Source organism: Sinocyclocheilus rhinocerous, unplaced genomic scaffold (genome assembly GCF_001515625.1).
Source record: "Sinocyclocheilus rhinocerous isolate Xijiao unplaced genomic scaffold, SAMN03320098_v1.1 scaffold284, whole genome shotgun sequence".
Taxonomy (NCBI): Eukaryota; Metazoa; Chordata; class Actinopteri; order Cypriniformes; family Cyprinidae; genus Sinocyclocheilus; species Sinocyclocheilus rhinocerous.
Window position 1 is genome coordinate 658,863 of NW_015628031.1, and position 10,774 is coordinate 669,636.

At 35.8% G+C, this 10,774-nt stretch overlaps 1 protein-coding gene across 1 annotated transcript in view; it reads right to left on the bottom strand.

Annotated features, from left to right (window-relative positions):
- The window catches only part of LOC107737185 (volume-regulated anion channel subunit LRRC8A-like), a 24,646-nt gene that overhangs the window by 1,961 nt on the left and 11,911 nt on the right, over positions 1 to 10,774 (bottom strand). Inside the window, exons 2-5 of the mRNA XM_016548631.1 lie at positions 6,745 to 6,901; positions 5,727 to 6,269; positions 5,243 to 5,413; positions 2,922 to 3,227 (exon numbers count right to left, since the gene is read on the bottom strand). Of these exons, the coding sequence (XP_016404117.1) occupies positions 2,922 to 3,227; positions 5,243 to 5,413; positions 5,727 to 6,269; positions 6,745 to 6,891 (1,167 nt within the window). The 5' untranslated portion in view covers positions 6,892 to 6,901. The remainder of the gene's footprint in view (positions 1 to 2,921; positions 3,228 to 5,242; positions 5,414 to 5,726; positions 6,270 to 6,744; positions 6,902 to 10,774) is intronic.

Genomic DNA, 10,774 nt, shown 5'->3' on the forward strand with positions numbered 1-10,774 from the left:
GTAAAGAGTTAACTAGAATAACCAAATGTCAGAATAATTAAGAGACCGACAAACAACCAATTTGCCTTTCAACCTAAATTCGAGGTCATACTAAAAGTCGGTCAGATTAGATAATAAAATGGAGTCAGATTTGAGTTAAATCTAAATTGAATAACTCTGCGCGCTGAAAAGACCGAACACGCAAGAAACCTTCATCCACCACTGGATACCTTCCTTGGGCCAAGTGCGTGGACCTTACAGTAGTTAAAATTAAAATATGTAGTTTATAAAAACTGCAAATGCAACTTAAAGTGTGGTTTATTGTATTTGTAGCAATGCTATTTTAGTATAATTTGAACAAGTTTTTATTTTTATTATTTTTTTAAAATGCCTACATACAGTTTATTTTTTTATTTTAGATTGTTATTTTTCAGTTATTTTTAGCTGAAATAAAATAAGTTCATTTTTTAAATAGATTTTTTTTTCCAGTTTATTGTATTTGAAGTGAGAAAAATGTGTTTTTACGGTTTTAGCTTTAGTTTCAGTTAACTATAATAACCCTGGTTTATATCAATATCAATGTGACTATAACAATAATAATAACAACAACAACTAATTAATTATTAGTAGTAACTAAAAATATTAACTTACCTAAATAAAAATATAAAACATATTTAATTAAATTGCAACCTTTGCCGTTTGATAAATCATACTTAGTCATATTGCAATTTTGGTTTTATTTCAGTAGCTAATAAACTATTTTCAGTTATTTTTGTTAATGGAGTAAATAATGAAAAATAAGTGTTCATCTGATTTCAGCTCATTCAATCTGTGTGTTTTGTGCAGTATGTAACGGTAATGTACAGTCAGCGATCAGTCGGGGGATCAGCTGTCTTGCTCAGGGTTTATTTTGCTGATTGATATGAGAAACCCAAAACCAGCAGAGCTACGCAGGCAATAGCTACAGTTATCCAGTTTAATCGCCATTATGCGACAATATTTGACCGAAGAATGCCACAACTGACCAATCAGAATCAAGTATTTCAGAGAGTCGTGTAATATGATCTATTCATAATAAACGACGTGCCCCATTTAAAGCCACTCGCTCGGCAGGGCGGAGACCCAGAAAACATATTATACACAGGAAAACCAATTATCTCCAGAGTAAGTGGCTAATTTTGGCCCACACACACACACACACACACACACATACACACACACACACACACACACACACTCTCTCTCTCTCTCTCTCTCTCTCTCTCTCTGTAAAAAAATCAAACATGTGCATCTAGTTACCGTCCGCCTTGATTCTCAACAAATAACACAAATTACACAACTCATTTAGATAACAACGAGCTAATGAAAGAACCGGGAAGGTTGTGTGTGTGTGTGTAAGTGCACACACTCCTCGACAGGAGGTCCCATAAAGGCGCTATTTTCAGAAACATGCCACACACGCTCTCCAACACGCCCATTACTAAAAACAAGCACAAGTGCCCGTCAAACTCAAAACACATGAGAGACACAGGTTGTGAGTGTTGCATCATAATGTTCCTGGACTTTATGTCTGTATGTTCCCTGACTGTTGACTCGAATCCAAAAATCCAGATTGAACAAAACAATGGCGCCGTTTAATGCCGCTTACGCCCCAGAGACAGCTCTGATGGGCGTCTGACGGATAGGTATGCGTAAGACGTGATTCGAGGGTGTGGAAAGACTGGAGCTGCTGAGAAATCAGGCTTTAATGCAGCAAACAGGATTTCCGAAAGCACAACTGGAGCCGCCTTTCTGATGCATTGTCACACTGGCACTGTGAGTTTGCAGAGGATTCTCGTCCTCAAACACCACAGACACGCTATTTTATATTACAAACCTCAAAAATATTTGCTATGATTGCGGTAATTGTAATTTAATTAGCGTTAACTGACATTACATGGCTGTGTTGCAATAATTTTAGGAAGGATGCGCTGCCTGCAACAGTAAGCAAAAACAATGACTAAATGGCTATTTTGCTAATGAGTGATGTTAATCAATATGTCTGACGCCAGCTAAAAAGTTAATTTAGATGAATTTAGATTTAGATTAGTGAGCAAGTTAGTACATAAAAGATTATGAAAGCATTTTTTCTTTGGTATAATATGCACTTATGAATCATTCACAATAAGACCATGAACATACTGAAGTTTTAAAGAACTTGTATTGACTTTAAAGCATCAGGAAAAAAATACATTTTTATTATTATAATACATATTATATAGTAATATATATATACATTTTATATTATATATATAATTAGTTTATCTAATTACTTAATTTAGTTTAATTAATAATAATTGAAATTAATAATATTTTAAATAAATTATATATATATACTGTGTATGTGTGTGTGTGTATCTATATATATATATATATATATATATAAATACTATATATGAAATATTTATTTTATATACACAAAATAAATTAAATATAATTACACGTACACAAACATATATGTGTGTGTTTTAGTTTTCAAATATTGTGTGTATTATATATAATTTATATTAATTCTGTACACACACAATATTTTAGAATATTACATATACAGTATATGTAATAGCTGAAGTACAGCATTTATTTGAAATTATTTTTTTGTAACCTTATAAGTTTGTTTATTGTCACTTTTGAGCAAATTTAATGTGTATTTGCTGAATAAAAGGATTAATTTATTATTATTATTTTTATATTATTATTAAATCTTACAGACTCGAAACTTTTGAATGGTTCCTACTTTTCAATTGAATTTGTTTATTAGGAATAACCCTGGAAATGTACCATATACATCATCTATCTGTACACATATAGTACATCTGCAGATTTACAGGGAACTCAGATAGCAGTGTCTGAGGGAATCTCACAGGAAGGTGAGGTGCAAGTCTGCACATTTATGCTCAACTCACTCTGTTGGCTGTCACCGCAAAGTACTGCAGGTTCTGCAGGAAGCCGATGTCTGCAGGGATGCTGGTCAGGTTGTTGTGGCTGAGGTCCAGGTAACGCAGCTTCCTGCAGAAGAAGAGCTGGGCAGGAATCTTCTCGATCTTGTTCCTGTTCAGGTAGAGGCGCTCCAGGTTGGTGAGGGTGCCGATCTGGATGGGGATGTAGGCGATCTGGTTGTACCAGAGCTTGAGGCACACCAGTCTGTGGAGATGCTGGAAGCTGATGATCTCCTCGATGGTCTTCAAGTTGTTGTCTTTCAGATCGATCTCCTGCAGACAGAAGTTGATGTGCATGTCAGAATAAGTGAACAGAGCTTGTTCGAGCATGAAAATACCTGTGGTAAGATGCCAAGCATTAAGAAACGTACAGCATTTATACAACGCAGCAAGTTTAAGACACTCAATAATCTGGTTTTACATGCATATACATTGCAATTTAGGGGTGTAACGTAGGGCTGCACAATTAATCGAATTTCTAATCGCGATTACAATTACGGATGCCACAATTACGTAATCGTTCAAAGCGGCAATTAATCGTTCAAAGTCCACTTATGTTATTCTGCACGCTTAAGATATGTTTTTTCTTTCTACATGTTATCTTAAGGGTTTTTCCATTGTTTTAGTTTTAGTATAACATTATAATACCATTCATATTTTTACTTTTTTTATAATTTAAAGAAGAAACCAATCCGATGTATATTTGACATTTGAGGCTTAATACTATAGAAAAGCACTAAAGGTTTTTCAGTTAGTGTTTTCAGCTTGTTTATTTTTATATAAAAATACGGCATGCAGTTGCATCAAACAATGGTATAAACGTCATTCAATGTAAATTGTGATAATCGTAATTAATAATCGCAATTACAATTTCAACGGAATAATCGACAATTATGATTTTTGTCATAATCGTGCAGCCCTAGTGAAACGGTACACGTATTCGTACCGAATATTTTCGGTATGGGTCTTTCGTTTCGGTACGCACGTGTACCAAACAAATCATTCCATTTTTCCAGGAAATTTAGACAATAAATGCCGTTTTGGCGCTCTTTGATGTGGCGCGACAGATCGCTGTATAAACTCAAGTGAGTGCGATCATCCCTTCCTCTTTACTAGTTTTATTTAACGTGAATTAACATCTCATGCCTCATGTAATCGCACAATCAGTGTTTCACTCGTGGAAAGATGCGATTAAAACGGCTTGTAATCAAAATGTCACGTAGCATTTCATTTACCTCAGGCAAGTCATCACTGTCCACAGCTTGTTATTTTGCAAAATATTAGACTAGGCTATATACTCATTATATTTTACTTGACCTGTTAGTGAGGTCTTAATCATTTAATGTATATTTAAATAAATCTTTTATGAAACAAGTTATGACAGCAACAGTGTAAATTATTATATTTCAACAACAAATATAAATTTTATAATTTAGAAGTTAATTTAAAAACTGCACCGAGTGCAATTTACATGTTTGCATACAATTTTTTTAATTTGAGTGTTGATTATTATAGATAAAAATAAACAGTATTAAATTTGAGTTTGGGCACTTGTTAATTGTAACCTTATAGTAACGTAAAAGGGCTCCCTGTAGTTTATAGCAGAAGCTGAGGTAGATTTTTTTACATTTTATTTTATAAGGTAGATGTAAAGAAAATTGTAATTATAATTGAATTTATTTAAAGAAAGAGCAATTTGATCAGTATAACATTGTTTAATTAAAAAAAAGCAATTTATGTTTAGTTTTTTTCCTTCTGCTATAACGAAACCATACCGAACCATGACGCCAAAACCGAACCGTCATGTTTGTGTACCGCAAATTATTGCATCTTTTAAAGGGGTCATATGATGCTATTTTAAAGATCATTATTTTGTGTATTTGGTGTAACAGAATATGTTGACATGCTTTAATGTTCAAAAAACACATTATTTTTCAAATACTGTACATTATTGTAGGTCCTCTATGCCCCGCCTCTCTCAATAAAAGATTTTTTTTTGTCTTCATAATAATGTGCACTGATAAACCAAGCCCAACAAGACTATGAACATGTAATAAGAATGCAAATAATTTTGACATCATGCCTTTCTGAATGCGCTGATGAATTTGTGAGAGTAACATCATCTCACCTGAGGCAGTTTAGTGAGGTTGCTCTTCAAAAGGCCCAAATATTACCTAATTTTATGATGCCGAGTTCAAAAATTCAAATGAAACTTTCCATAATGTATGGAAAATCCATTCTGGCACAAGCACAGGTATTATGCAGAGTTATGAAGGATGACTGATGACCTGTAGATTGTGCAGGCTGAATATGGAGTGCGGGATGCGCTCTAGATCACAGCGCAGCAGCTCCAGCTCCGTCAGGTTCACCATCTTCTTCAGACTGTTCAGAACCATCAGTTTGGTCCCTTCGTTATTGATGGAGAGCTTCTGCAAGTGAACGCCAACGTCCGTCACCACCTGCAGGGGGAAGAAGATGTGCTGGAATCATTATTTGGTCCTAAAGGAGTTATAAAATATTCAGCTGTTAGATTACAAACAGCACCAGAGGTAAAGAACATTAGGATGATTATTAGAATTTCCCCATCGGTCTTGTATCTCCACTTTTTTATGTAGTAAATTACATATAAATACATTTTTGCAACATGTTGTTCTGAATATTTACAAAAATACCTACAACAAGCATAACACACCTGCATACCTACTAGGGCTGTCAAAAAAAAAATGATCTTTAAAAAAGCATCATATGACCCCTTAAATCATCCGCACACACCTTCTCAAACAGCGCTTTGGCCTGCTCTCCTTCCTTCTTATCCAGGACGCCCGTCTCCGAACGGTCCACGATGCCCTGCTCGATGCGGGACTTGGTCCTCTGCAGCATGGGAACGCTTGCCTCCACATCCTGGTCGCTGACGCTGGAGGTTTTCTTATCCATCGAGCCGTTCATCTTCCCCGCCGGCTTCGGGTCGCTCTCCTCCACCACCGTCTCAGAAAGCGCCCGCGTCGTCCACGGCGAGTCGAAACACTTCAGCAGGATCGACACGAAATGCTCCAGCTTCGAACTGGTCCGCGGAAACTTAAACCAGAAGTTACTACACGCTAGAAAGATCAGCGTGTGCAGCAGCACCAGATACGGGAAGTACTTTGCGAACCAGTGCAGCTTGTTCTCGTAACACACGGCGTCCACGTAGTTGTACTGGTGTCTGTCGAGGTCGTACTGGATGCCCTTGGGCTCGGCATTGAGCGGCACGCTGACGTTGAGTTGTTCGCAGGTCTGGTTGACGACCCATTTGCACGGCAGGCAAATCATTTTGTCCTGCGTGACCTGCAGCGTGCCACCGAACACCGCGATCATCAGCATGACGATGCTCCACATCCTGGTCGCTGACGCTGGAGGTTTTCTTATCCATCGAGCCGTTCATCTTCCCCGCCGGCTTCGGGTCGCTCTCCTCCACCACCGTCTCAGAAAGCGCCCGCGTCGTCCACGGCGAGTCGAAACACTTCAGCAGGATCGACACGAAATGCTCCAGCTTCGAACTGGTCCGCGGAAACTTAAACCAGAAGTTACTACACGCTAGAAAGATCAGCGTGTGCAGCAGCACCAGATACGGGAAGTACTTTGCGAACCAGTGCAGCTTGTTCTCGTAACACACGGCGTCCACGTAGTTGTACTGGTGTCTGTCGAGGTCGTACTGGATGCCCTTGGGCTCGGCATTGAGCGGCACGCTGACGTTGAGTTGTTCGCAGGTCTGGTTGACGACCCATTTGCACGGCAGGCAAATCATTTTGTCCTGCGTGACCTGCAGCGTGCCACCGAACACCGCGATCATCAGCATGACGATGGAGATGTAGTCTGTGAACACGTCCCACCATGGTTTCAGAATCCGATACGCCGGCTGTGTATCAGCAAAGTATCGCAACTCAGTGATGGGAATCATGACAGTTTACCTGAGAAACAGAGAGAACCAAGAAATGACAAACTGTAAGTGACAGGCCAATAATCAATCAATCAAATGTCCACGTCATTTCCACTTAAATAAATAAAAATGTATTCCATTTAAAAAATATTTAGCATAAGGTAACTTCTAAGCCTTTCATATCATTCTCAACCTTTTGCAAATAATAATTTCCACCTAAAAATAAAAAAATAATGAATAAATAAAAAAATATATATATTTTGCATAGGCAGGGTCATTTCTATGCCTTTCACATCATTCTGCAAAATAAACAAACAACATAAACAAATAAACAAAACAAAATAAAATAAAAATATTTTGCATGAAGTAATGATTCTAAACATTTTGCAAAAGGTCTATCTAAAAATTAAATTAAATTAAATTAAATTTAAAAAAAAAACATATTTCACATGAAGTAATGATTCTTAATCTTTTGCAAAAGGTAATTTCTACCTAAAAAAATTAAGTTAAATAAATAAATAAATGAATAAATAAATGAAATGTTTTGCATTAGTTCATTTTTAAGTGTTTGTATGATTCTCAACCCTTTGCTAAAGGTAATTTCTAAAATAAAATAAAATAAAAATAAATAAATATATAGAAATATTATTGATATTCATATCATTCTCAATCGTTTGAAAAAGGTAGTTTCTGCCAAAAAAATTAAATAAATAAAACATAGATAAATAAATAAATAAAATAATAATAAATTGTATAAATATAACAAATAAATAATAAATTAATTTAAATTAATACATTCATTTCCAAGCCTTTCGTATCATCAAACATTTTGCAAAAGCTAATTGCTACCTAAAAATGAATGAATGAATGAATGAATGAATTTTATTTCATACTAGCCTTTCATTTAATTCTCATCCTTTTGCAAAAGGTTATTTTTGCAAACAAACAATGTAATTTCTAAGCCTTTTCTTCACCTTGTTCAAATGATCATTTCTACCTGTAAATAAAATACAATAAAATAAATAATAAAATAAAATCAATATATTTTGCATATATAGACAATAAAACCATTTTTGCATTGTGAGTGTGACATTATTTTCACAACTATCAAGCACATTCATAAAACAACTCCCTTAAAGACAAACATTTTTCCCCTTGGAAAAACATTCACTGTTAAGCGGTTCACGGAAAGAAGTAAAAAGCCTACTGAAATCTTTTAACTGTGTGAGAAAACACGTGTTCTAATGACCTTTAACCCTGTTCTGTCTGCTGTCCCTTTCACGTCACACACAGAGTTTCCCTTAATTGAGTCTCCTGTCTTTCTCTTACAGTAGCCGTGAGTCAGAGCTCAGATCATGGACACAGGAAGCGGCTGGAATGAGTCAGCAAACCATCCTCAGCTGTGCGTGTTTGCAGGAGTACAGTTACAGAGGACAAGAAAACTCCATTAAATCACACACACACACACACACACACACACACACACACACACACGCACGCACGCACACACATGCACGTGTCCCTCAAAATCAAAGCTGTGCCTAATTTTAGCAGGCATTTTCAAGGTACATATGATGCATGTACACACACACGGTTATGTGGTTAAATCCAGCAGAGCGCTTGACTTTATAAAGGCCGTTTATGATTAGTCTGGTGACTGATGTTTTGGAGGCACAACATCATTAGGGTTGCCAGATTGGAGCTGAGAATTACCAACAGCTGCCGTGTCTGCTATAAGCCAAACATAGAGTACGTCGCAAATCACAGCTTGCTGAAAACAGGATGTAATGAAACACTGTTTCTGATGGATTCTTTAAAGTGTGCATCCATTTGAACATTATTCCTCAAGAGCAGAGCAAGATTTAAAAAGAATGTTTAAAAGGAAAATATGTAAGTTAAATAAGTGTCTGCCATATGTGTAAATGCACATGCATTTTCATCCAACATTGCCGAATTCCTTCCTGTTTTCAAAAGTTTGGCTGGTAAGATTTTTTTCTGTTTGTTTGTTTTTGAAAGATGTCTCCTCTGCAAGGCTGCATTTATTTGATCAAAAATACAGTAAAAACTGAAATATTATTACAATTTAAAATAACTGTTTTCACTTTGAAATACACAATTTTAGTGCATACACAGATCCATGACTATATGACTATTCAACCTTTCTTGATGATTGTGCATTAACAGAATGAAACCTAAAAAATGAATGATGTCCTCTGAAAAAGCCTTGTGTGAGGAACAGACCAAAATGTAAGCTGTAACTTCAAATACTCCTTTAAATAATGGCAATTCTATACAAAAGGGATTGAATAGCAGACACAAGCATTAGAAGAGGTGAAAGGGAGAGGAGGGACGGGAAAAGGAGAAAGAGCTGGGAAAGGGCTAATAGAACACAAGTGAAGAGATGAAGAAAGAAAGAGCGATATAATGTGGCATCCAAACAGATAATTCATCATTTCCTACCCTCAATCAATCGTTCCAGCATTTAGACGAGCACAGACACCAAACAAACGTCAGTGTAGACCGTACTCTGGAATCAGTGACTCACTATAGATGGAGAACCGCTCCGGCTAACATCTATACTTAGAGTCGGAAAGGCTGGGAATTTTCCGTTTGGGATTCAGGAGCTGGAGTGAAAATGCAGAAAAGGCCCCTGCAATTGTTTATTGAGAGACCTTGTAAAAATTCCACGTTGAGCTGAAATGACTCCAAGTTAGAGCACCTCCGTTTCAAAACATCCTCAACTGGAGTATACGGCATGGTCAAAGATTAGAGGCTTTAAAATATTATATTGTTTTGCTTATTTCGGTAAGCCAACTGGCTGTATTAAGAGAAATGCATATATATATACCCATTTGTATCCGAAACAGCCCCTCTGCCAGTGCCCATGTGGGGCCCCTTTAAGAAGTTATGAGCCAATTAAAATCTGGTTAGAGGTGTGCTGTTATTATACTAAAAGAGCAAAAACCTCTCGTAAACAAGTCATTTCTAGAGAATAAAATATCACAGACACTTGAGGATGAATGCTTTTGACTTGGGCTAGTAAGTGTTATTTTAGTGCTATTTATATAATAGTATTATTTATATTTTGAATTAATTTTTATATTTTAAGTTTCCATTTTAATTTTCATTTAAGTTTAGTAATTTTGTTACATGCTTTTGTTATTTAAAAAAAAAAATTCAGATTTGTTTCAATGGAACTTTTAAGTTAACAAGTTTCCATGTTAATTTCAGTTTAAGTGTAGTAATTTTGTACACGCTTTTGTCATTATTATTATTTTTATTAAATATTTCTGTTTTGATGGATAAGTTTGTAGGTTAAAACCATTTTCAGTTTAATTTTAGTTTAAATTAAGTATTTTTGTAACATTATTTTGTCATTTCTATTTATTTATTTATTTTTAATTGTTTTGTTTATATTTTTTTCATTTTAATTTACATTTAATTTTAGGTTTATTCATTTTGTTGCATGCTTTTTTATTTTTAAATGTTAATTAAAATTTTTAATTTAAAATGTAAATATTTTTGTTTAGCTTTTTGTTTTAGTCCTTCAACCTAGGCTTGCCGAGATAGACGGTGCTGACGGTGATACCGCAACACCGGTTATGTCACTTGCCCACCGCGTCACCGACCCCCACCGTCGTTTTGATTTTATTATAGTAATAAAAATCATTTAGTTCAGTAAAAGAACAGACACTACAATTAAAAACTGAACTCGGCTGCTCAATGCAGTTGAACGACAGCCGCATCACAGATCAGATTTAATTTCTCCAGTGAGGAGAGTGAGTCGAGCCGACTGACAAGAAGAATAGGGTGAGGTGAGACAGAAAAGACGATCGCGGATGATTTAGTTTAGAAACGAAATGCAAAAGTGCCTGCTTGACAATATTTTGGATTTTGAAAAGCC